The following is a 23,723-nucleotide window of genomic DNA, read 5'->3' as shown; positions in this document are numbered from 1 at the left end:
TGAACTTGGGTGTACACATACCTCAAGTCCTCACTTGTATATTTTTGTACTTCAAATTTTTTTTGCACCTTGGAAATTGCATTAGTAATCAACTGCTGTATAACAAACCATCCCAAAACTGGATGATTTAACAACAATGATTTATTATTTCTCCTGGTTCCGTGGGTTGGCTGGGTTTTCAATTTGTTTACTTGGCCTCAGTCACACAGTGAAATTCCGATGGGAGATCTGGTGGGCACAAAGGTCCAACTGACTTCTTCCGCATGTTTTGCAGTTGGTCTCGGCTTCTCCTGTCTGGTTTTCTTCCATAGAACTTCATATCCTCTAAGAGGTTAAACCACTTTCCTTAATGGCAGACTCAAGAGAACTGTTCACGAGGGGAAAGCAGAAACTGCAAGGTTTCTGAAGTACAGGCTCTGGAACTTGCACAATGTCACTTCTGCTACCTTCCGCTGGTCAAAGCAAATATCAGAGACAGCTCAGATTCAAGGAGTGGGAAACAGACTCTCTCTTTTAATGAGAATAGCTGCAAAGAATCTGTGGTCATATTTAACCTACCACAGGACTAGATTACCTATTCAAACATATTAAATAAAAATGTTTATAAATAAATCATAATGATATGGGAAATTCGTGTTATAATATTTTAAAATGCAGAGGGAAAACTTGTATGTGAATTAATTTATATTGGTAACACCACTGTCTCCTGGCTTCCCTGCTGCCTCCTTAAATACTCAATTTTCAATCTGTTTTGTTTCTACTAGAGATCGTGGCTCAATTCAAAATGGCTTATATAGTAAGGAGTATGGATTATTTCACATAACAAACACTTCTGAAGAAGGGCAGCTCCAGTGGTTGAAAATGCATCTGCTTCCTAATGTCAGCAGGGACCCGTGTCGGCATTTCAGCTTGATCCTCAGACAAGTCTCCCTCATGGCCGAAAGTTGGTTGCTTCAGTAACAGGTGTCCCATCCACCCACCCAAAGGAAGAAGAGGTATTATACTGAAAAACCGTAAGCATATTGAAAAGTTGAGAGTGGTGCAACCTAGCTTTAACTATTGATAACACTTTGCCACAGGCTTTCCAGGTGGCTCAGTGGTAAAGAATCTGTCTGCCAATGCAGGAGATGCGGGTTGGATCCCTGGGTCGGGAAGATGCCTTGGAGAAAGAAATGGCAACCCACTCCAGTATTCTCGCCTGGGCAATCCCATGGATGGAGGCGCCTGGTGGGCTATACAGTCCATGGGATGGCAAAAGAGTTGGGCGTGACTTAGTGACTAAACATTTTGCCATGTGCCATAATTGCTTAACCTCTCTCCTTCACTCTGTGACTGATACATGTCTACATGTCGACATGTTAAAGTTTTGTTTCCTATGTCATTTGAAAATCATGTGCAAATATCACAACTCCACCCCTACATAATTCAGCCTGTATTTCCTAAGAATAAAGATGTCTTCTGTAGAATGACAGTCTCCCACCGAAGAAAAATTAACAGTAATCCTTTAACATCACTTAATGTTCAGTCCCAAGTTCAACTTTCCTCAGTTATCCCTAAAATGTGTTTTGTACCTTATGTAATTCAAGCCAGAATCCAATCGAGTTGCATATATGGCACTTGGTTTTATGTTTCTTTGGTCCTTTTAAATTTAGGACATTCTCCCAATTTGTTTTTCTTGTTTTTTAATGACAGAAACTAAATGTTACAATTTATTCTGTTTTCATGATTACAGGCATTACAGGCGAGTAAACAAGGCAAGTCAAGTGACCTCTTTTCTCTCCCCACTCTCCATTTAATCATATGCAGCATTTTGGAATTTTTATGATAAACAGGTGGACTTAATTCACTGACTTAAGTTGAAAGCTGGCAGCAGTAATCTTTGTAATTTAGGATCTTCCTCCAGAGCCACTCCAAGGATTTTAATTCCTGAAGTACACCATGCATTCTGAAATGGTGTTCACTGCAACATTCATGGGAGAAGGCAATGGCACCCCACTCCAGTACTCTTGCCTGGAGAATCCCATGGATGGAGGAGTCTGATAGGCTGCAGTCCATGGGGTGGCTAAGAGTTGGACATGACCAAGTGAATTCACTTTCACTTTTCACTTTCATGCATAGGAGAAGGAAATGGCAACCCACTCCGGTGTTCTTGCCTGGAGAATCCCAGGGACGGGGGAGCCTGGTGGGCTGCCATCTATGGGGTCGCACACAGTCGGACCCGACTGAAGCGACTTAGCGGCAGCAGCAGCAGCATTCATGAAGCTTTCATGTCTTAATAGGAAATCTGACACCACTTGTTAAGGTAGGGAACCGTTGAAAGCCATCTTCCTCTTGGCTAACCCAGTCCACCAGCAATCATAGTAAAATGACTATATAAAAATAAAACTGTGTTCCCAAGCATTGACTGGAACTGTTGTGCTGGGGACTCTTTCTGGAGAATTAGCTTCCTCAGAGAAAAGAGATCTTAACCAGTTGCTTCCATGAACAAATAACCCCTAGAGTGTATGTAATGTCCTTCAAAGAATGACTCAAGGTCAGGCAACCTTAGTCATCCTGACAAGCTTATGCATGTTTTCCTACAAGATATATTTAAAACTGATCCCAGACCAAGTATTGCAACCCTAATCCCAAATAATCCCATTATTTAGAACATGGAGTTCCTGCTGAGATGTCAAAGCCAGAAATCTGAAAGCAAAGTGATGGTTCATCATCTTTTTAAAATGAGAGAAAAATAGCAAGGAGGAAAGGAAACTCCTCCCTCCTGAATTCATCAAATCAATGCTATCTTCAGTTTTAATTGACACGATCCGGAGACCTCAATTTCTTGATTTGAGGAGTCCACTCTCAAGGTGACTGTCAAGGTCAAGAAGAGCTTTCAGGCTTTTCTTTGCCATGGCCCATGAACTCCAGTCCTTCAATAGGAATCTTCTTCTCCTTTATTGCTTTCTGAACACACTGCTGGTAGTGCATGAAGAGGTTGGGCAAACCCAGTGATTGAAGCACTGGGTGTACTTGAGCTTTGTGTAGGTGCAAGCCTCTCCTCGGAGAAGGCCATGGCACCCACTCCAGTACTCTTGCCTGGAAAATCCCACGGCAGAGGAGCCTGGTAGGCTGCAGTCCATGGGGTCGCTACCAGTCGGACACGACTGAGCGACTTCACTTTCACTTTTCACTTTCATGCATTGGAGAAGGCAATGGCAACCCACTCTGGTGTTCTTGCCTGGAGAATCCCAGGGATGGGGAAGCCTGGTGGGCAGCCGTCTATGGGGTCCCACAGAGTCGGACACGACTGAAGCGACTTAGCAGCAGCAGCAGCAGCAAGCCTCCCCTACGCTGTTTGTGGTGTCAGCGTCCTCCAACTATCTGTGACCCCATGGACTGCAGCACGCCAGGCCTCCCTGTCCTTAAGTATCTCCCAGAGAATGATCAAACTCATGTCCATCGAGTCCATGATGCCATTCAACCATCTCATCCTCTGTCATCCCCTTCTTCTCTTGCCTTCAATCTTTCCCAGCATCAGGGTCTTTTACAATGAATCAACTCTTCACATTAGGTGGCCAAAGTATTAGAGTTTCAGCTTCAAAATCAGTCCTTCCAATGAATATTCAGGACTGATCTCCTTTGGGATTGACTGGTTGGATCTCCTTGCAGTCCAAGGGAATCTCAAGAGTCTTCTCCAACACCACAGTTCAAAATCATCAATTCTTTGGTGCTCGACCTTCTTTACAGTCCAACTCTCACATCCATACATGACTACTGGAAAAACCATAGCCTTGACTAAATGGATCTTTGTTGGCAAAGTAGTATCTCTGCTTTTTATACACTGTCTAGATTTGTCATAGCTTTTCTTCAAAGAAGCATCTGTCTTTTAATTCCATGGCTGCAGTCACCATCTACAGTGATTTGGGACCCCAAGAAAATAAAATCTGTCATTGTTTCCACTTTTTCCCCATCTATTTGCCATGAAGTGATTGGAACCATATGCCATGACCTTAGTTATTTGAATGTTGAGTTTCAAGACAGCTTTTCCACTCTCCTTTCACCTTCATCAAGAGGCTAAGGGATTAGAGGGATTTAATCTGCATATCTGAGGTTGTTGATATTTCTCCTGGCAATCTTGATTTCAGCTTGTGCTTCATCCAGCCCAGCATTTCGCATGATGTACTCTGCATATAAGTTAAATAAACGGAGTGACAATATACAGCCTTGATGCACTCCTTTCCCAATTTGGAACCATTCCATTGTTCCATGTCCAGTTCTAACAGCTGCTTCTTGACCTGCATACAGGTTTCTCAGGAGGCTGGTAAGGTGGTTTGGTTTTCCCATCTCTTTAAGAATTTTCCATGGTTTGTTGTGATCTATACAGTCACAGGCTTTAGAATAGTCAATGAAGCAGAAGTAGATGTTTTTATGGAATTCTCTTGCTTTTTCTATGATCCAACGGATGTTGACAATTTGATCTCTGGTTCCTCTGCCTTTTCTAAATCCAGCTTGAACATCTGGAAGTGCTCCGTTCATGTACTATTGAAGCCTAGCTTGAAGGATTTGGAGCATTACCTTGCTAGCATGTGAAATGAGCATAATTGTATGGTAATTTGAACATTCTTTGGAATTGTCTTTCTTTGGATTTGGAATGAAATCTGACCTTTTCCAGTTCTGTGGCCGTTACTGAGTTTTCCAGATTTGCTGGCATATTGAGTGCAGCACTTTAACAACATCATCTTTTAGGATTTGAAATAGCTCAGCTGGAATTCCATCACCTCCACTAGCCTTGTTCATAGTAATGCTTCCTATGGCCCACTTGACTTCCCACTCCAGGATGTCTGGCTCTAGGTGAGTGACCACACCATCATGGTTATCTGGGTCATTAAGACCTTTTTTGAATAGTTCTTGTGTGTATTCCTGCCGCCTCTTCTTAATCTCTTCTGCTTCTGTTTTGTCCATACTGTTTCTGTCCTTTATTGTGCCCATCATTGCATGAAATGTTCCTTTGATAGCTCCAGTTTTATTGAAGAGATGTCTGGTCTTTCCCATTCTGTTGTTTTCTTCTTTCTTTGCATTCTTCATGTAAGGCTTTCTTATCTCTCCTTGCTATTCTCTGAAACTCTGCATTCAGTTAGGTATATCTTCTGCTTTTGCTTATCTTTTCTCAGCTATTTGTACAGCCTCCTCAGACAACTGTTTTGCCTTCCTGCAATTCTTTTCCTTTGGGATGGTTTTGATCACCACCTCCTGTACAATGTTTCAAACCTCCATGAATAGTTCTTCAGGCACTCTTGCTACCAGATCTAATCCCTTGAATCCATTTGTCACTTCCACCATATAATCATAAGGAATTTGATTTAGGTATACCTGAATGGTCTAGTGGTTTTCCCTACTTTCTTCAATTTATGCCTGAATTTGGCAACAAGGAGCTAATGATCTGAGCCACAGTCAGCTCCTGGTCTTGTTTTTGATGACTGTATAGAGCTTTGCCATCTTCAGTTGCAAAGAATATAATCAATCTGACTTCAATATTGACCATCTGATGATGTCTATGTGTAGCCTTCTCTTGTGTTGTTGGAAGAGGGTGTTTGCCATGACCGGTGTGTTCTCTTGGCAAAACTCTGTTAGCCTTTGCCCTGCTTCATTTTGTACTCCAAGGCAAAACTTGTCTGTTACTCCAGGAATCTCTTAACTTCCTGCTTTTGGATTCCAGTCCCCTAATGAAAGGGATATCTTTTTTTGGTGTTAGTTCTAGAAGATCTTGTAGGTCTCCATAGATCCGGTCAACTTCAGCTTCTTTGGCATTAGTGGTTGGGGCATACACTTGGGTAACTGTGATGATGAATGGCTTGCCCTGGAAACAAACTGAGATCATTCTGTCATTTTCGAGACTGAACCCAAGTACTGCATTTCGGACTCTTTCATTGACTATGATGGCTACTCCATTTCTTCTAAGGGATTCTTGCCAACAGTAGTAGCTACAATGGTCATCTGAATTAAATTCGCCCATTCCTGTCCATTTTAGTTTGCTGATTCCTAAAATGTTGATGTTCACTCTTGCTATCTCCTGTTTGACCACTTCCAATTTACCTTGATTCACAGACCTAACATTCCAGGTTCCTATGTAATATTGTTCTTTACAGCACTAGACTTTATTTCATCACCAGACATATCCACAAAAGCCTTGTTTATGCTTTGACCCAGTGTCCTTTTATTAGGGAGGCTTCTTTTTTTATTCTCAGAGATGCCATAGTGGACTTTCCCATAAGTGTCCTTGTCCAGAGGAGGTAGACATGCATGGTCCTGGGCCAGTCACTGGGGATGTACCTGTGTGGACTGAGGAGGGTACCTGGCTCCTTTGACACCTGTACAAAGAGGTTTGTCTGGTGGAGGAAGCAGACAGTGCTTTCTCCTGCCCCCTTCTGTGTTCCATGGTACCATCTTCACCTCATGTCTGACATCCACCACTTCTCTCGACTTCCACTACTGCACCTGTCCAAGTCGCCAACAGCTCTGGCCCGGTTTGCAGCCATGAACTCCTAACCCATCCCACTGTTTCAAATCTATTCACCAAACAGTCATCAGAGTTTAGTTTTAAAACCGAAGTCCCATTATGTCAACTCCCTGTCATTCCTTAAATGGCTCCATTATGTCATTCCTTAAATGGCTTCCCAGCACACTTATGATAAAATCCTCCACTCTCAACCTAGCCTACAAAACATCACATCATTTGGCTCCTGCTCACCTCTCCAGTCTCAAACGGTCCACCCTCCTGCACACTCAATGCCAGCTACACAGGCATTCGCCCTGTTCTTCACGTGTGCTTTACTGATTCAGGACTTCTGTACATGAAGTTACACCTTATGGGATGCTACCCCACCCCTCCTTCCTTTGGCAGTAGAATACAGCAGTTGTTACAGCTCAGTTATGCCCTCCTGCCCTCTCATTCATATGTTGAAGTCCAAACCTCCAGTACTTCAGAATCCGACTTTTAGAGAGAGGGTCTTGAACAACGTGATTCCAGGTAAAATGAGATCATCAGGGTGAACCCTAATCTAATATAACTGGTGCACTCATAAAAGATGAGATTAGGACACAGACACACCCAGAGGGAAGACCCTGTGAAGATACAGGCAGGAAGCAACCATCGGGAAGCCAAGGAGAAAGGCCTCAAAAGACATCAGCTCTGCTAGTACCTTGATTAGGATAGCTAGCCTCCATAAAGGTGAGAAAATAAATTTCTGTTGTTTAAGCTCACCCTGTCTGGGATATATTGTTAGGCAGTCCTAGGAAATCAACATAGTAGTTAAGCAGGTGAGTTCTAGAGTAACCTTCCCAAGTGTAAATCCTGCCTCTGCCAATTTCTAGCAAGTGGTTCAAACTTTTCTTGCCTTAGTTTCTTTTTCTGTAAAATGGGGATGATAACAAGAGTACCAATAGAGTGACAACCGTCTAGTATGCTCCAGAGCAAGGGGTTTCCTGGGATGCAGGACTCTCAGTGCTTAAACCTGAATCAAGTGTATGCAAGCTCAGTTATGTCCAACTCTTTGCAACCCCAGGAACTGTAGCCCACCAGGTTCCTCTGTCCACGTAATTCTCCAGGCAAGGATACTAGAGTGGGGTGCCATTCCCTAAAACCTGAATGATCACCCTAAACTAAATACGGCTGTTGTGAGATTGAATGAATATCTAGGAGAATGTCTAATATATGGTAAGCACTCAATAAGTAACAGGTATTGTTATTATCATTAACTATATTTCAGATCTCAGTTTAACTATCACTTTCTCAGAGATACTTTTCTTGACCACATAATCTAGGTTAGGCTCCTAGTTAAATTCTTCCATAGTATATGGTTCTTTTTAATTAGGGGTTCTGAATATCCATTTTCTTCATTTTCAATAATAATGGGACCCCTGATTTCTAACGGCACATGTCTGCAGGAATAAAGACTATTTCCAGCTTTTGTTGTAGAAAATTACATTCTAATCACTGGGATATGAGTAGATGGGATATGTGCAAATGTTAGGTTGTGCCGTTAAAGCAGAGGGTTCTTAACCCAAGGAAGCTGTGGATAGAATTCACAGTGGTCTGTAACCTTGAGTAGGACAAAACCCAAAAAATCTACATCTGTATTTTTACTAACTGCTAACTAAAATTTATCATTGGCTTCAATTACGAATATAGGCAACAAAGTGCAAAAGTATTGGAAGTAATCATGATCTTGTTACCAAATGAAATGGCAAATAGTCTTTCATATTGTTTATGTTCATCATGACTATGACACTTGAAATCAGACTCACTGCTAAATATCATTTAACGTTGAGGAAGCACATCTATTGTTACATGCCATGGCACAAAAATGACTAAGGAACTCCCGGAAGAGAAGGGCGTTGTGCCCCTTCCCCTTTGACTCTTACTGCTGACTGGCACATAGACTAGCAAGAGGCCATCTTGGACATGGAGGTAAGAACTGTACCCTTCGGATGATGGAACAACCAGACTGAAAAAGCCAAGGTGTCTGGGATCCTGGAATCTCCATGCAACCCTAGATTGCTTATACCGGAACTGGTACTTGAAAGAAGAATAAACGTCTACTTTGTTTACAGCAGTGTTATTTTGTATCTTCATCTGAGCAGCGGAATCTATATTATTAGTACAACAGTTACCACATTTTCTAATTGCATATTTAGTTGTGATGATTTTTGTTTGTTTAAATGTTTTTACCACTAAGAATAAGTTCTTGGAGGACATGGAGCACATTTATTCATTCTGGAATCCTAGCCACTAGTACACTGTAGACACAGAGTAGATTCTCAATAAATGTTTCAAAATGAATGAAACAATAGCATAAGAAAATGCGCATCCGCATGTGAGGCTACTCAAATAACACTGCACAGGCAGTATGTAAAAACAAGTAAAAAGCCTATGCAGAAAGAAAGAGATTGGAAGAAAATACAAAATGTGGATAGTAACTGTTTGAATCATAGGTTTTAGCATGATTTTTTTCTCCTACACTTGCCTATGTTTTCCAAATCTCCTTTAATGAGATTTTTTTAAAAAGAAAAATACATATAATCAAAAATATGTAACAGAACAAAGTGGACTGAGGAGAAGTTAGTTGATCCCTGAGAGCCATGGAGAAGCTGGAGGAGATGGGTGCCGTATTGTCGTCTGGGGAGATTTAACCAAATGTGGTCTGGTGCCAACCATTTACTATACACTCAAGGTGTCATATAAAAGCCAATAAGTGGGCTTCCCTGGTGGTACAGTGGATAGGAATCTGTCTCCAATGCACCCCTGCACCACAGGTTCGATCCCTGGTCCAGGAAGATTCCACATGCTGCGGAGCAGCTAAGTCCATGCTCCTGAACTACTGGAGCCCTCGCTCTAGAGCTCATGCTTTGCAACAAGAGAAGCCACTGCAATGAGGATCCCCGCTCACCACAACCAGAGAAAGCTCTAGGGCAGCAACAGAGACCCTAGCGCAACCATAAATAAATAAAAGAAAGACTTCATTAAAAAAATAAAAGCCAATAAGTCAGCCTGACTCTTATTATAAAAAGTGAAACTCACTTCTTAACAGAGCTCATGTAAAAAATTAGAAATGATGTAATATTCTGGAACAATGATGCACAGCTCTTTACAATGTAGCAATAACCACAGGACAATCTTTATTGAGCTGAAGCTTGGAAATAAATGCTACTATATTTCATTCACAGCTACACAGATGGATCAGTTATAACCACCAGGGAGAAAGTCATAAACTCAAAGATGACAAAGTAAGCAACTGTCACTGCTAAAGGCCAAGTTAACAAATTGTGCTTCTGTGGTCATTTATTTTTTAATGTTAATTTTTTGGTTAAGCACTGAGCTTCTGCCTTGATATAACCTTAAATGAAGAAAAATGCATGCATATTTCAAATATATTGACTTTAATATCAAGAAATTACACTATGGAAATATTTTCATGTAGTCACAATTCTAAAAAAATTAACTTTGTTATTAGTAATAGATGTTCAATAAATGTTAGTGACAATGTGTTATCCACAGAATAATTTTAAAACGTCTTAATTTTCCTCTATCCCGTTAACTGAAATTGTGCTTTCAGGTTTAAATATCTACAGGCTCAAAAAAAAAATAAGTCTACAGGCTCATAACATTTATGAGAAATGGTTATATTTTTTGATATAGATTGATCTGCCTGGAGATAGGAAAAGAAACGGGTCCATCATAAAGATGTGAAACTGGGTACTGGAAACAAAACAAAAGAGAAGTTAATGATAACAAATGATAACTGTTAAAAAATAATTTTTAACAAAACTTTATAGTCTTGATTCTCACACAGATATAAAATTAACACATGTTAAAAATTTCAGGACTTCTCTGGTTGTCCAGTGGTTAAGAATCTGCCTGCCAATGTAGGGGACACCGGTTTGAATCCTGGTTGGGGAAGATTCCCCATGCCCTGGGGTAACGAAGCCCATACACTGCAACTACTGAAGCCCAGCACACCATAGGGCCCACACTCTGCGACAAGATAAGCCACCACAATGAGACGCTCAGGCGTATCAACTAGACAATAGTCCCAACTCCCTGCAACTAGAGAAAGCCTGCATGCAGCAACCGTGACCCCGCATAGCCAACAATTTTTTTAAAAAATTAAAAATTAAAAAATTAACTTCATTAATTTGTGGGAGAACCAGTAAGATCTTACAACCAATTCGAAGAAGTATTCAAACTACCAGACATATATAGGCAGTCAGGAAGCTTAAGTCAATCTGTTTAATAGATGAGAAACGGGTAAAATCAGACAATAACCACAGAACACTAATCGACTCAATCTCCTACGGATATAATCTGCATAAGTCACAGACAAGGATTATTTGCATTCTCAATATTCTGCCACTTACAGAATTATGAAACAGTTCAAAGACAGTGAAAAGCACAAAGAACCCATAAAATCAGGCAACCTGGACAGTGTCTAACTTTCCATTAAGACACTCAGAAATCGTTTTGGTCCTTTTAAAGTCTTTCTTAATGTTTTCCCTACATAGATGACTTGTTTTCAGTGCTATTTATGGGCTAGGCATTGCCCTGGATGCCTTAAAGGTATTAACTTATTTAATTCTCACAAGAACTTTCGCTTCTATTACTATTACCATTTCACAGTGGAGGAATCTGAAGCACAAGAAAAGGTCATTCAAAGTCACAGAGATAACAGGAAGTAGAGCCAGGATCTGATTCCAGGTAGTTTTGGTGTCATGGACGTGAATATATGAAGAAAAAAGAATTGATAAGACCTGACCAGTTAGATTACATTAGTTATACAAGAAAGACTAGGTAACGATGATTCCAAAGTGTTTCCCCTGGTTGTGAGAAGGTGCACACTCTCCAGACAAAAAGACTACCAGTTGAGATTGAAAAGTCCAGCTAGGCAGGAGACCAGAATTGCAGGTGGAGATAAGTGATTTTTTTTTTTTTAATTGAGCAGGTTTAAACTTAGTGCTAAAGCACAGAAGCCCAAAGAAAAAAGAGAACATTATGCAGGAGGGACTGAGATCCTGTATAGGCTGAAGAGAGACTGTGTCAGGGAAGAAAACCAAAGCAGAGTGAATTGGCTGGAGTTCTTGGGTCCACACAAGCTGGAATCAAGATTGCCGGGAGAAATATCAATAATCTCAGATATGCAGATGACACCACCCTTATGGCAGAAAGTGAAGAGGAACTAAAAAGCCTCTTGATGAAAGTGAAAGTGGAGAGTGAAAAAGTTGGCTTAAAGCTCAACATTCAGAAAACGAAGATCATGGCATCCGGTCCCACCACTTCATGGGAAATAGATGGGGAAACAGTGGAAACAGTGTCAGACTTTATTTTTCTGGGCTCCAAAATCACTGCAGATGGTGATTGCAGCCATGAAATTAAAAGACGCTTACTCCTTGAAAGGAAAGTTATGACCAACCTAGATAGCATATTCAAGAGCAGAGACATTACTTTGCCAACAAAGGTTCGTCTAGTCAAGGCTATGGTTTTTCCTATGGTCATGTATGGATGTGAGAGTTGGACTGTGAAGAAGGCTGAGTGCCGAAGAATTGATGCTTTTGAACTGTGGTGTTGGAGAAGACTCTTGAGAGTCCCTTGGACTGCAAGGAGATCCAACCAGTCCATTCGGAAGGAGATCAGCCCTGGGTGTTCTTTGGAAGGAATGATGCTAAAGCTGAAACTCCAGTACTTTGGCCACCTCATGCAAAGAGTTGACTCATTGGAAAAGACTCTGATGCTGGGAGGGATTGGGGGCAGGAGGAGAAGGGGACGACAGAGGATGAGATGGCTGGATGGCATCACTGACTGGATGGACGTGAGTCTGAGTGAACTCCGGGAGATGGTGATGGACAGGGAGGCCTGGTGTGCTGCAATTCATGGGGTCACAAAGAGTTGGACACGACTGAGTGATTGATCTGATCTGATCTGATCTTGGGTCCACAAAAGCAGAACTCTCTCCCTTGGGTTTAAGGAGAATCATTAAGCTGGAGTTACAAATGCTTGGGTTGAGGCTGAAAGGTAAACAGAGGCTATTGTCATGGAGGAACTTTATCCAACACTCAGCAAAGTTTGTCAGTCAGGAAAGGATCATGATCAGAAGTACATTTTAGAAAGAACTAGTGTGGCTCCTTGGAAGAAAAGCTATGACCAACCTAGACAGCATGTTAAAAAGCAGAGACATTACTTTGCTGACAAAGGTTTGTCTAATCAAAGCTCTGGTTTTTCCAGTAGTCATGTATGGATGCAAGAGTTGGACCCTAAAGAAAGCTAAGCGCTCAAGAATTGATGCTTTTGAACTGCGGCGCTGAAGAAGACTCCTGAGAGTCCCTTGGACTGAAAGGAGATCCAACCAGTCAATCCTAAAGGAAATCAGACCTGAATATTCATTGGAAGGACTGATGCTGAAACTGAAACTCCAGTACTTTGGCCACCTGATGTGAAGAGAGGACTCATTGGAAAAGACCTCGATGCTGGGGAAGAATTAGGGCAGGAGGAGAAGGGGACGACAGAGGATGAGATGGTTGGATGGCATCACAGTCTCAATGGACATGAGCCTGAACAAGCTCCGGGGAGATGGTGATGGACAGGGAGGCCTGGCGTGCTGCAGTCCATGGGGTCGCAAAGAGTCGGACACTAACTGAGCGACTGAACTGAACTGAAGAGTGTGGCGGCAGCAGGAAACGTCTGGTCAAACCTGGACGCAGGAGGTGTTACTTGGATCCAGATGTAAGCAGCTTGGACCAGGTCTCGGGTCCTGGCAACTAGACTCAACTGTAACATTTCACCGGCCTGAGGTTAAGAGGGCCTAAGGAAGCTCACATGCCATGTGAATAATTGTTTAAAAGTTATAAATCAAGCTAGTAAACTGTTAAATTATTCTCCATTCTCCTATCTCGATAAACACATCTTCAGGAGGGCCTGGAAGGGAAGGGGAGAGCCTGGGCGGAATCCCTGGGACTCAGGCGGGGCTCTCCCTGAGGTGCACGGCGGCAGACCACAGCGACACCTGGCTCCTCTCCGAGCAGCGTCCAGAGGTCGCCTTCCCGCCGCCTCGCCGTGCTGCTTGACCTGCCGGGGGCGTGGCCGAGCGTAGCCGCGCGCCGAGAACGCGGGGTCGAAGGGCAGGCGGCGTCGGTGTCATGGCGGCCTCCACGTTGGGCTCGGCATGGGGACCTCTGCGGCTCGGCGTCCCCGGCCTGTGTCGCCGCCGACCACCCCGGGGCCTGTGGGCGCGCGCACGGCGGCTTTCGGAGCCCGTGGCGTCCGGGAGGAGCGTGGCCGCGGGTAGTGGACTTGGCGCCTCGGGCACTGACCGCTACTGCTTGGAGCTGCTGCGGTGAGAGAGCCCGGCCTGCCCCGAGGTCGGGGAGCGAGGCCGGAAGGGACCCTCGTGGGCGCGGCGGGCCTCGAGGCCGACCTGCCTCTTGGCATTCCAACGCGTGTGCCCTGGGGTCATCCCTGGGTGTGTGGTGGGAGTGAAGCCACAGGAGCTTTCACATCGGTCCCAAAATTGTGGCAAAATTCCTTCGTCTGTCATGTTGCTTGAGTCTTAACGTTAAGCTTTTTACATGAGTGTTTTTTTTTTTAATGTGAAAGATGAGTAGTAATTTTAAGTAAGCGGTGGCTAACTTTGAGTTCTTCTTGTGTGTCAGTCAGGCATTATGCAAAATATTAGTTTACAAGTAATTTATGTAATCTTCGCCACAAAGTATGACGGACGGTTGTACACTCCGAGTTTTATGAATTAAAACATTTAGAACAATGTCTGGCTCAAAGCAGGGGCACAGTTGAGTACAGTATAAACGGTATTATCTTATCTAGCAGATATGGAAACAGATTTAGAGAGAATTCAGGGGATTTACCCGAGTTCAGTGGAATCTAAGCCTCATAAAGTCAGAGGCTTAATGACGATTTTGTTCAGGTAACACGTGAAAAGCACAGAGGAGTGAATTGGATGTTTCAGGTTACCTGATACATCTCGGCAGGGGCCTGTCTTGGATTCCAGGTCTGACTTCAGGGATGAATGGTTTAAAATACACCGCTCCCCTCCCCGACTCTGCTGCCTTTGATTAATAAAAGCGGCAGAAGGTCTCAAAATATCTGGTCTCAAGGGCTTCTGAGAAGTGCTAGAGTAGTTAACCACCCTGGATTTGATTGGGCTAGTAAATGCCAATTTTTTGGAATTCCGTTATAGCAAAATGTAGTATAATGACAGAATTCCCATGCATTTCAGTGTTTTGTTTTTAATGCTTTTAAAAATAGTGTACCTATCCCCCCTTGTTTACTTGTTGATTACTTTTGGAGAAACAAGGTAGCATTAGTGGAAATCAGGGCATTAAAAATTGTAAAAGCCAAAAAAGTTATATTCATTTTTATATAGTTTAAAATTACCACTTTTTGATAATAAACAGTTTAGGTTACCAAAATGTATACCATCCACAGTCACTTGTTCAGTGCGGTTTTTCTTTGACACCAGTAGTGTCCTCTGACTTTCCTATCCAGGGTTGAGTCGCTCTTACAGATTTCTTTTATGTTCTTCTAGTAATAGTCTGTAGATATCACATAACAGCTTTTCTCAAATTAATATTTACAAATGGGGAGACACTTAATCTGTCCATATTGGTAATTAAGTGGAATGGAGGCTGTTGACTCTAGTGATTTAAAGCAGGCAAACCTTATCTGAGTTTATTAATGCTAGTTGTGTCATTTGGGAGAGTTAACTAAGATTCACCTATTTCCTCACTTGTAGATTTATACTTTTGGAGAAGGCAATGGCAACCCACTCCAGTACTCTTGCCTGGGAAATCCCATGGAGAGAGGGGCCTGGTAGGCTGCAGTCCATGAGGTCGCTAGGAGTCAGACACGACTGAGCGACTTCACTTTCATTTTTCACTTTCATGCATTGGAAAAGGAAATGGCAACCCACTCCAGTGTTCTTGCCTGGAGAATCCTAGGGACGGGGGAGCCTGGTGGGCTGCCGTCTATGGGGTCACACGGAGTCGGACACGACTGAAGTGACTTAGCAGCAGATTTGTACTTCCACTTTATAAGGTGGTTGTGAGGATTAAATTGCATGATGGGTGTAAAAATTCAGGCACATAATGACACTTGAACAGAGAACTAGAAGTTTAAAACAAACTGAAACTTGGACAGAAGATAACTTTTAGCTTCTTATTGTCCATTAATCTCTGCAAGATTTGGACTCTGAAATTGTGTGTGCAGGATTGTTTTGGACATGTGTCTTATGCAAAGCTTCCAAATATCAGAAGAGATACCGTATAACTTCAGGTTAGCCCACCGGGGTTCTTCTAGGAATCAAGATTCTTGGGAAAGTTTCAAACCTAATTTATTATATGTAGGCCTCTTGGGGTCTGGTTTTGAGAAACAGTTCTTTAGGCCTTGCCTGTGTGTTAAGTCAATTCAGTCCTGTCTGACTCTTTTGTGACCCTTTGGACTGTAGCCCGCCAGGCTTCTCTGATGGTGGGATTCTCCAGGCAAGAATACTCATGTGGGTTGCCATGCCCTCCTCCAGGGGATCTTCCTGACCCAGGGATGGAACCTGCATCTTTTGTCTTCTGCATTGGCAGGCGTGTTCTTTACCACTAGCGCCACCTGGGAAGCCTCTAGACCTGGGAATTAATGCTCTAATAAGGAGATGAGGTTGCTACTGGTGGTATCTGGAAGTGCTCCAGCCTCACTGAGGAACCACTTCTTCCTTTGTGCTTCAGCTGCACAGGTCATTGGAATTAGCATAGCAGTCTTAGCACTAGATATGCTTATTTCTCATATGTCTGTCTCTCCCTGCTAGATGAAGTCTGTACCATCTTCAGTGTCTAGCACAGTGCTTGGCACGTTGTAGGCACTGAATGAATGTTTGAATGAATAAATGAAAAGTTATTGACTGTGTTGTTGTATAAAGCTATCACAGTACAGGATTTCTCACTATCTGTTACAGTTCTGAGGTAACTGGACCTTGGTTTGCCACTTACAGGATATCCTTGTACACTAGTAATCTATGTTTATAACAATGATCCTGATTGGTGAAGAAATGGGTCAGTAGTCAGTGTATTCTATCTAATGTGAAGAAGTGGGTAATATTGTTTAGAAAAATTTCCAACCAAAATATTAAAAAAAAAGTTATTAACAGGGCAAATCCTTAGCTGTGTAGAATATCTTTATTTCCCAAGGACTGTTATAGTTCTGTCATCCTTTTATTTTTCATTTTCCTGTAAGAAGCTTGAAAATCCTTCACATATTGGTTATTTTTTAGGAGATATGAAACAGGTAGGTTATCAAGCTTCATTTTATAAGTTAGGAAATAGACATGACTGGTATCATTTCTGTCAATAACTAGTTGAATGATGGAAATTAAGATTGTAGTTTTGATTCCTATTCAGTATTTTCTCACTGTTCCATATTAGCTTTCAGGTGTTTTAAACACTTTTGATGTTTACAGACTTTTTGTAATAAAATTTGAAAATATTTACATCTATCTATATTTAAAAGTATGAGCTATAAAGCTGTTTTGCCCAGACCCTCCATATTATAGCTGAAACTGCAACTGGTGGGGTTTTTCAGTAGAGCTGTCTTGTGATCGCTAGGTTGCTACAATTCATGCCCTCTCCCTTTAGTCTATGTGGAAGTTGAGCGGGGATTGTGAAGTTTAAGTTCTCTGTTAGCCACACAGCAAAATGTGAACCAGTTGAAAAGTGGGAGTAGTCCGAGTTTCAGAACCTAAACTCCGTGGAATGAGGTTGGACCCATTTAATATTGAGTATTGTTTTTATAGGAAGTACTGTTACAGTCAGGTTCCAGGTAATTACAATGAAAGCAGCTTTGTCAGTAGGCAGTCTAGTACTTTAGACTTACATCATCCTAGAATGAGTATAGTAAGGACTATATTTTTTTTAACTTTTCAGTTTAAAGTAATTTCAAATTCACATAAAAATTACAGAAACAGCACACAGAGCTCCAATACACTCTTCACTGCAGTTCTCTCATTGTTGACATTCTGAACCACTTGAGAATAAGATGTAGATGACCTATTATCTCCTTTATTAGTTATTGGTGTGTATTTCTTAATACACAAGGATTTTTTCCCTTATTATCATTGTACAGCCATCAAAATTAAGATATTAAAATTGATCCAATATTACCGTCTAATCCAGACTCTGTTCAACTTTTGCTAGTTATTCTGTTACGACTTTCATGCATCCAGGATTATGTGCTACATTTAGTTGTCAAGTCTTTAGTCTTCTCTAATCTGGAACAGTTTTTCATCTTCCATGGACTTAATTTTTTTTTTTTTTTTAAGGAGAATCGGCTGGGTTCTCTCGATTTGGGTTTATACAGTTTTTGCAAGAATATTGCAGAACTCACTCTGTGGTTTTCTCAGTATCTTACCAGGAAGCACAGCATGTTGATTTATCCTATTACTGTGGGGTGAACTTTCTGTTACTTGGTTGAGAGGGTGTCTTTTAAGGTTTCTGCCTTTTAAATTTAATTACTTGGTTGAGAGGGTGTCTTTCAAGGTTTCTGCCTTTTAAATTTAATTAATAAAAAATTAGTAAATAATACTTATTTGGTGAGTAGCTACTTTCAGTTCAGTTCAGTTGCTTAGTCATGTCTGACTCCCCACGACCCCATGAATTGCAGCACGCCAGGCCTCCCTGTCCATCACCAACTCCCGGAGTTCACCCAAACTCATGTGCATCGAGTCGGTAATACCATCCAGCCATCTCATCCTCTGTCGTCCCCTTCTCCTCCTGCCCCCAATCCCTCCCAGCATCGAGTCTTTTCCAGTGAGTCAGCTCTTTGCATGAGGTGGCCAAAGTATTGGAGCTTCAGCTTTAGCATCATTCCTTCCAAAGAACACCCAGAACTGGTCTCCTTTAGAAGGGACTGGTTGGATATCCTTACAGTCCAAGGGACTCTCAAGAGTCTTCTCCAACACCACAGTTCAAAAGCATCAATTCTTTGGCGCTCAGCTTTCTTCACAGTCCAACTCTCACATCCATACGTGACTACTGGAAAAACCATAGCCTTGACAAGATGGACCTTTGTTGGCAAAGTAATGTCTCTGCTTTTGAATGTGCTATCTAGGTTGGTCATAACTTTCCTTCCAAGGAGTAAGCATCTTTTAATTTCATGGCTGCAGTCACCATCTGCAGTGATTTTGGAGCCCCAAAAATTAAAGTCTGACACTGTTTCCCCATCTATTTGCCATGAAGTGATGGGACCAGATGCCATGATCTTCGTTTTCTGAATGTTGAGCTTTAAGCCAACTTTTTCACTCTCCTTTTTCACTTTCATCAAGAGGCTTCTCAGTTTTTCACTTTCTGTCATAAGGGTGGTGTCATCTGCATATCTGAGGTTATTGGTATTTCTCCTAGCAATATTGATTCCAGCTTGTGCTTCTTCCAGCCTAGCGTTTCTCATGATATACTCTGCATATAAGTTAAATAAGCAGGGTGACAATATACAGCCTTGAAGTAATCCTTTTCCTATTTGGAACCAGTCTGTTATTCCATGTCCAGTTCTAACTGTTGCTTCCTGACCTGCATATAGGTTTCTCAAAGAGGCAGGTCAGGTGGTCTGGTATGCCCATCTCTTTCAGAATTTTCCACAGTTTATTGTGATCCACACAGTCAAAGGCTTTGGCATAGTCAGTAAAGCAGAAATAGATGTTTTTCTGGAACTCTCTTGCTTTTTCCATGATCCAGCAGATGTTGGCAATTTGATCTCTAGTTCCTTTGCTTTTCTAAAACCAGCTTGAACATCTGGAAGTTCATGGTTCACGTATTTTTGAAGCCTGGCTTGGAGAATTTTGAGCATTACTTTACTAGCGTTTGAGATGAGTGCAATTGTGTGGTAGTTTGAGCATTCTTTGGCATTGCCTTTCTTTGGGATTGGAATGAAAACTGACCTTTTCCAGTCCTGTGGCCACTGCTGACTTTTCCAAATTTGCTGGCATATTGAGTGCAGCACTTTCACAGCATCATCTTTTAGGATTTGAAAGTGCTCAACTGGAATTCCATCACCTCCACTAGCTTTGTTCGTAGTGATGCTTTCTAAGGCCCACTTAACTTCACATTCCAGGATGTTGGCTCTAGGTGAGTGATCACACCATCATGATTATCTTGGTCATGAAGATCTTTTTCGTACAGTTCTGTGTATTCTTGCCACCTCTTCTTAATATCTTTTGCTTCTGTTAGGTCCATACCATTTCTGTCCTTTATCGAGCCCATCTTTGCATGAAATGTTCCCTTGGTATCTCTGATTTTCTTGAAGAGATCCCTAGTCTTTCCCATTCTGTTGTTTTCCTCTATTTCTTTGCATTGATCGCTGAGGAAGGCTTTCTTATCTCTTCTTGCTATTCTTTGGAACTCTGCATTCAGATGCTTATATCTTTCCTTTTCTCCTTTGCTTTTAGCTTCTCTTCTCTTCACGGTCATACTTTAATACTATGTAAATATCCTTTTCCTGTCAAACTTTCACTTGTTTAACATTTTCGGACACTGATATTTGCCTGAATCAGTGGTTACCTTGGTAGTTAAGAGCTCTCAAGTGGTGATGTTAAAAAATTCAGTCGTGTCTTCTAGATTTCTCAGTTTCCATGCACTGGTTGTCACGTTCTTCCTTCTCTTTGTGTTTGTTTACTCATTCATGTGTGTTGGTCTGGGCTCATGGGGTCCTGTTGCAGTCTTTACTCTCAGTGTTTTTTTGGTGTCTGAATGGTGCCCCACTCGGCCAGTGAGAACTTCATCAAGCCACTTTCTTTGGCCTCTGACAGGGCCCTCCATTCTTTGAATGGTTGTTCACTTTCTACTCAAGAAGATGCTCCAGGCTTATCTTGTATTTTCCGTGCACCAGTCCTGGAGTCACTCATTGCTTCAAGGAGCCTACGTTTCTTGCAGTGGAGAGATCAAGGTCTAGGTGTCAGTTTTGGGGTGGAGGGACGGATGTCATTGTTTCTAGGCTTTCTCAACAGATGCCGTAGGGACCGCGAGTGAGTGTGTGTGCATACACGTGGGCGCACTCTCCCCGACGGCGCCCCGTGCTGTTCTCTGTCTTTATGTCTTACCTGTATATAAATGTGTGTGTATTCATACCAGGACTTATTGGAACTGTTTTCTAGATTTCTATATCTGTAGCTCATTTGAATTCTTATTACTAAAACCAAAGTGATTCTGAAATAGTTAAAATTATATATATTATATGTCAAAATAAATTAATAGAGACTGATTATTTTAACTGCTCTGAAATTGGAGACAGATACATTTTTTTTTGTAATTGTAGAGAAACAGATATAAAATATAGGAAACTTAAGGCCCATTTTGAATTGAAGCCATGTTTCCAGTTCATTTTGGTCAGTATTTTTTGTGTGCAACTTGGAAAGTGCAAAATAATTACCTTTTTCTGCTTTTTGTTACAGGAAACGAGATTATGAAGGCTATTTATGTTCCCTGTTACTCCCTGCCGAATCCAGAAGCTCTGCTTTTGCACTGAGAGCCTTCAATGTGGAACTGGCTCAGGCTGGTATTAAAATACCTTATAAATTATTTGCAAAAAATTATGATATAATGTGTTTAATGCTGAATAATAAAGAACGATAGTTGTAACTTATATGTTGGACATGCTTAAGGTCTCTGCTGGGGACTTCTTTCTCCTGCTTAACAATTCAATTCCAAAAATAAAGGTAGCTAATGAACTTAATTTAATGTTTCTGGAAAGACCATCCTGGAATTTCTTTTTCTAAGGATATTTTAAACTATGCAAGTAACATTGCACTTTTGTCTATTAATTGAATAGGTTAATCAGAGTATTACTGCTTATTCTCTACAATATTTGCATAATTTGCATGAATATAGCAGTTCTTCAGAGCACTTTTTGAAATGAGTTTTTAACTTTAAAGGGAAGTGGAAATTGAAGTAATTATAGCAAACCCAAATCTTATATCATACTAACTCTTGTCTGAAGAATAACAAAGGAAGGAGAGAGTCTTCCTTTTATTAGAATGGAAAGAATGTGTGCTGAGGTATAAGATAAATTGAAATGGAGAGTGTCATTGAGGGAGTTGAGATAGAATGGCCTTAATTTTCTCAGTAAATTAAATGGAGAGATCAGATATTGAGAGTGAGGGAGCGTGGGAGGGTTGGGGGTCTTGAAGAGTGTGGCCAGTTTTGACGCAGCCTCTGGTGAATACAATAGGAGGTGAGCTAGGAGCGAACGGAAGGCTGTGATTGTAGCACTGAGGCCTGACGAAGCTTAGACTTGATGAATCTGCAGAGTAATTGAGTCCAGCTATTTGTCCTTGGTGTATTTCTAGAAGTCATGGTTCTGTATTTTTTCACTTTTTCCTTTTTCAGGTATAAACTATACTTCAGCATCTTAAGTCAGTCACAGTTTAAAAATAAATAATCTCCATTGTGATCTTCTGTTATAACTTTAAAATAATAAAAAATTCCATTTTTAATAGATAAATCCTCCATATTTTCCCTAATTGTCTGTCATAAGAGTGTCTTGCTGCATTTGTTTTTTAATTGAATGAATTCAATTATGCAGGCATTTTTGCTCCTGCACCCCAGGCAGTGTGCCCCTGGTTGCCCCTTGGTCCTGTGGTCCCTTCACAAGACTTCCATCTCCCAGCAGCTGTCTGTCTTACTGTTTGTTTTTGCACACACAGACTTGTTCATTCATTCATTCAACAGATATTGCCCAAAATATGCTAGGCACTATTTTAGGTACTGGGTTATATAGCACTGAGTAAAACATGCAAAGTCCTTGCACTCAAGGAGCAAATAAATTCTGTATAGAAAAGTTAAGGAGGTTAGGGAAGGTTTGGTGTAGCAGGGGTTTCCATAAGAAAAAACCTCACTAATGTAGCATTTGAGCAAAGATTTGAAGGAGGCAAAGGAGTGTGAAATATGTGGCTGAATAATATTCCAGACAAAAGGAGCAGCAAATACAAAAGTCCTGAGGTATGTGTGCCGAACACATTCAAAGAAAAGAAGGCCAGTGTGACACAGCAGAGAGGGAGGGATAGTTTGGGAGATTAGATTAGAGGCATCTGGGCCATAAAGGTAAGGTGTTGGAGACCACTGCAGCCACTTTGGCATTTACTCTGAGTGAGACGGGAAACCGCTGGAGGATTCTGAGCAAAGAAAGAGACCATCTCTTGGTCATGTTTTAAAAGGATTACCCTTTAAAAATTTTTTTTAGTAAAATACAGTTGGTTTATAATATTATATTAGTTTCAAGTGTTCAACATAGTGATTTGATATTTTTATAGGTCATACTCCATTTAACATTATCATAAAGTATTGGTTATATTCCCTGTGTTGTATAGTATATCCTTGTATCTTACTTACTTTAGACATGGTAGTTTGTAGTTCTTACTCCCCTATCGCTATCTTGCTCCTCCCCTCATCCCTCTCCCCACTAGTAGCCTCTGCTTTATTCTCTATATATGTGAGTCTGTTTCTCTTCTTTTCTTGTTGTTATTCATTTGTGTTAACTTTTAGACTCTACATGTAAGTGATAACATACAGTATTTGCCTTTCTCTAATTTATTTCACTAAGCATCATATCCTATGGGCCTTTCTTGTTGCAAATGGCAAAATTTTATTCTTTTTTATGGCTGAGTAATATTTCATCGTGTGTGTGTGTGTGTGTGTGTGTGTGTGTGTAAACCATATTTTCTCTGTCCATTTATCTGTTGATGATCACTTAGGTTGCTTCCATATCTTGACTATTGTAAATAATGCTGCTATGAACACTGGGTGCATATATCTTTTCAAATTAGTGGTTTTGATTTATTTGGATTTATTATATTGGTGCAAAAGTAATTGTAATTTTGCATTGTTGAACTTTGTTCTTTGATACTGGAATACACTCTTAAGTATGGTTTTGTTATACATCATTTTAATGCACGTTTATCACTTTTTTTTTTTTTTTTTTTGCTAATTATTACTTGCTGTTTATTTTATATTGATTTCAAACTAGGGAAATGATGTTAGACAAAAAGCAAATTTGAGCAATTTTCTTATTTGAGTTCAAAATGGGTTGTAAAGCAGCAGAGACAATTTGCAACATCAACAATGCGAACTGATAATATACAGTGTAGTGATGGTTCAAAAAGTTTTGCAAAGGAGACAGGAACCTTGAAGATGAGGAGCACAGTGGCCAGCCAGCAGAA

General features: G+C 41.1%; 1 protein-coding gene and 1 long non-coding RNA gene across 9 annotated transcripts in view; both read left to right on the top strand.

The window, feature by feature from the left end:
• The window catches only part of LOC139186965 (uncharacterized), a 77,160-nt gene extending 68,569 nt beyond the window's left edge, over window positions 1–8,591 (top strand). For all 4 annotated transcript variants that reach the window (XR_011570668.1, XR_011570667.1, XR_011570666.1 and 1 more), the window contains one exon: window positions 765–8,591. This is a non-coding gene — a long non-coding RNA (uncharacterized lncRNA). The remainder of the gene's footprint in view (window positions 1–764) is intronic.
• A 5,054-nt stretch (window positions 8,592–13,645) lies between these two features.
• The window catches only part of NDUFAF6 (NADH:ubiquinone oxidoreductase complex assembly factor 6), a 51,045-nt gene continuing 40,967 nt past the window's right edge, over window positions 13,646–23,723 (top strand). For 3 of the 5 annotated variants that reach the window (XR_011570664.1, XR_011570663.1, XM_019973830.2), the window contains exons 1-2: window positions 13,646–13,862; window positions 20,961–21,060. Coding sequence is in view for 2 of the 5 variants with exons in the window: in XM_019973830.2 (XP_019829389.2) it covers window positions 13,666–13,862; window positions 20,961–21,060 (297 nt within the window). In the remaining 3 variants the exon portion in view is untranslated. Of the gene's footprint in view, window positions 13,863–20,960; window positions 21,065–23,723 lie in introns of all 5 variants that reach the window. The other 2 variants (XM_019973831.2, XM_070802875.1) reach the window with 2 other exon arrangements.

This window comes from Bos indicus, chromosome 14 (genome assembly GCF_029378745.1).
Source record: "Bos indicus isolate NIAB-ARS_2022 breed Sahiwal x Tharparkar chromosome 14, NIAB-ARS_B.indTharparkar_mat_pri_1.0, whole genome shotgun sequence".
Taxonomy (NCBI): domain Eukaryota; kingdom Metazoa; phylum Chordata; class Mammalia; order Artiodactyla; family Bovidae; genus Bos; species Bos indicus.
Note: the sequence above shows the minus strand (reverse complement) of the source record. Positions and strands in the feature narration are given on the sequence as shown.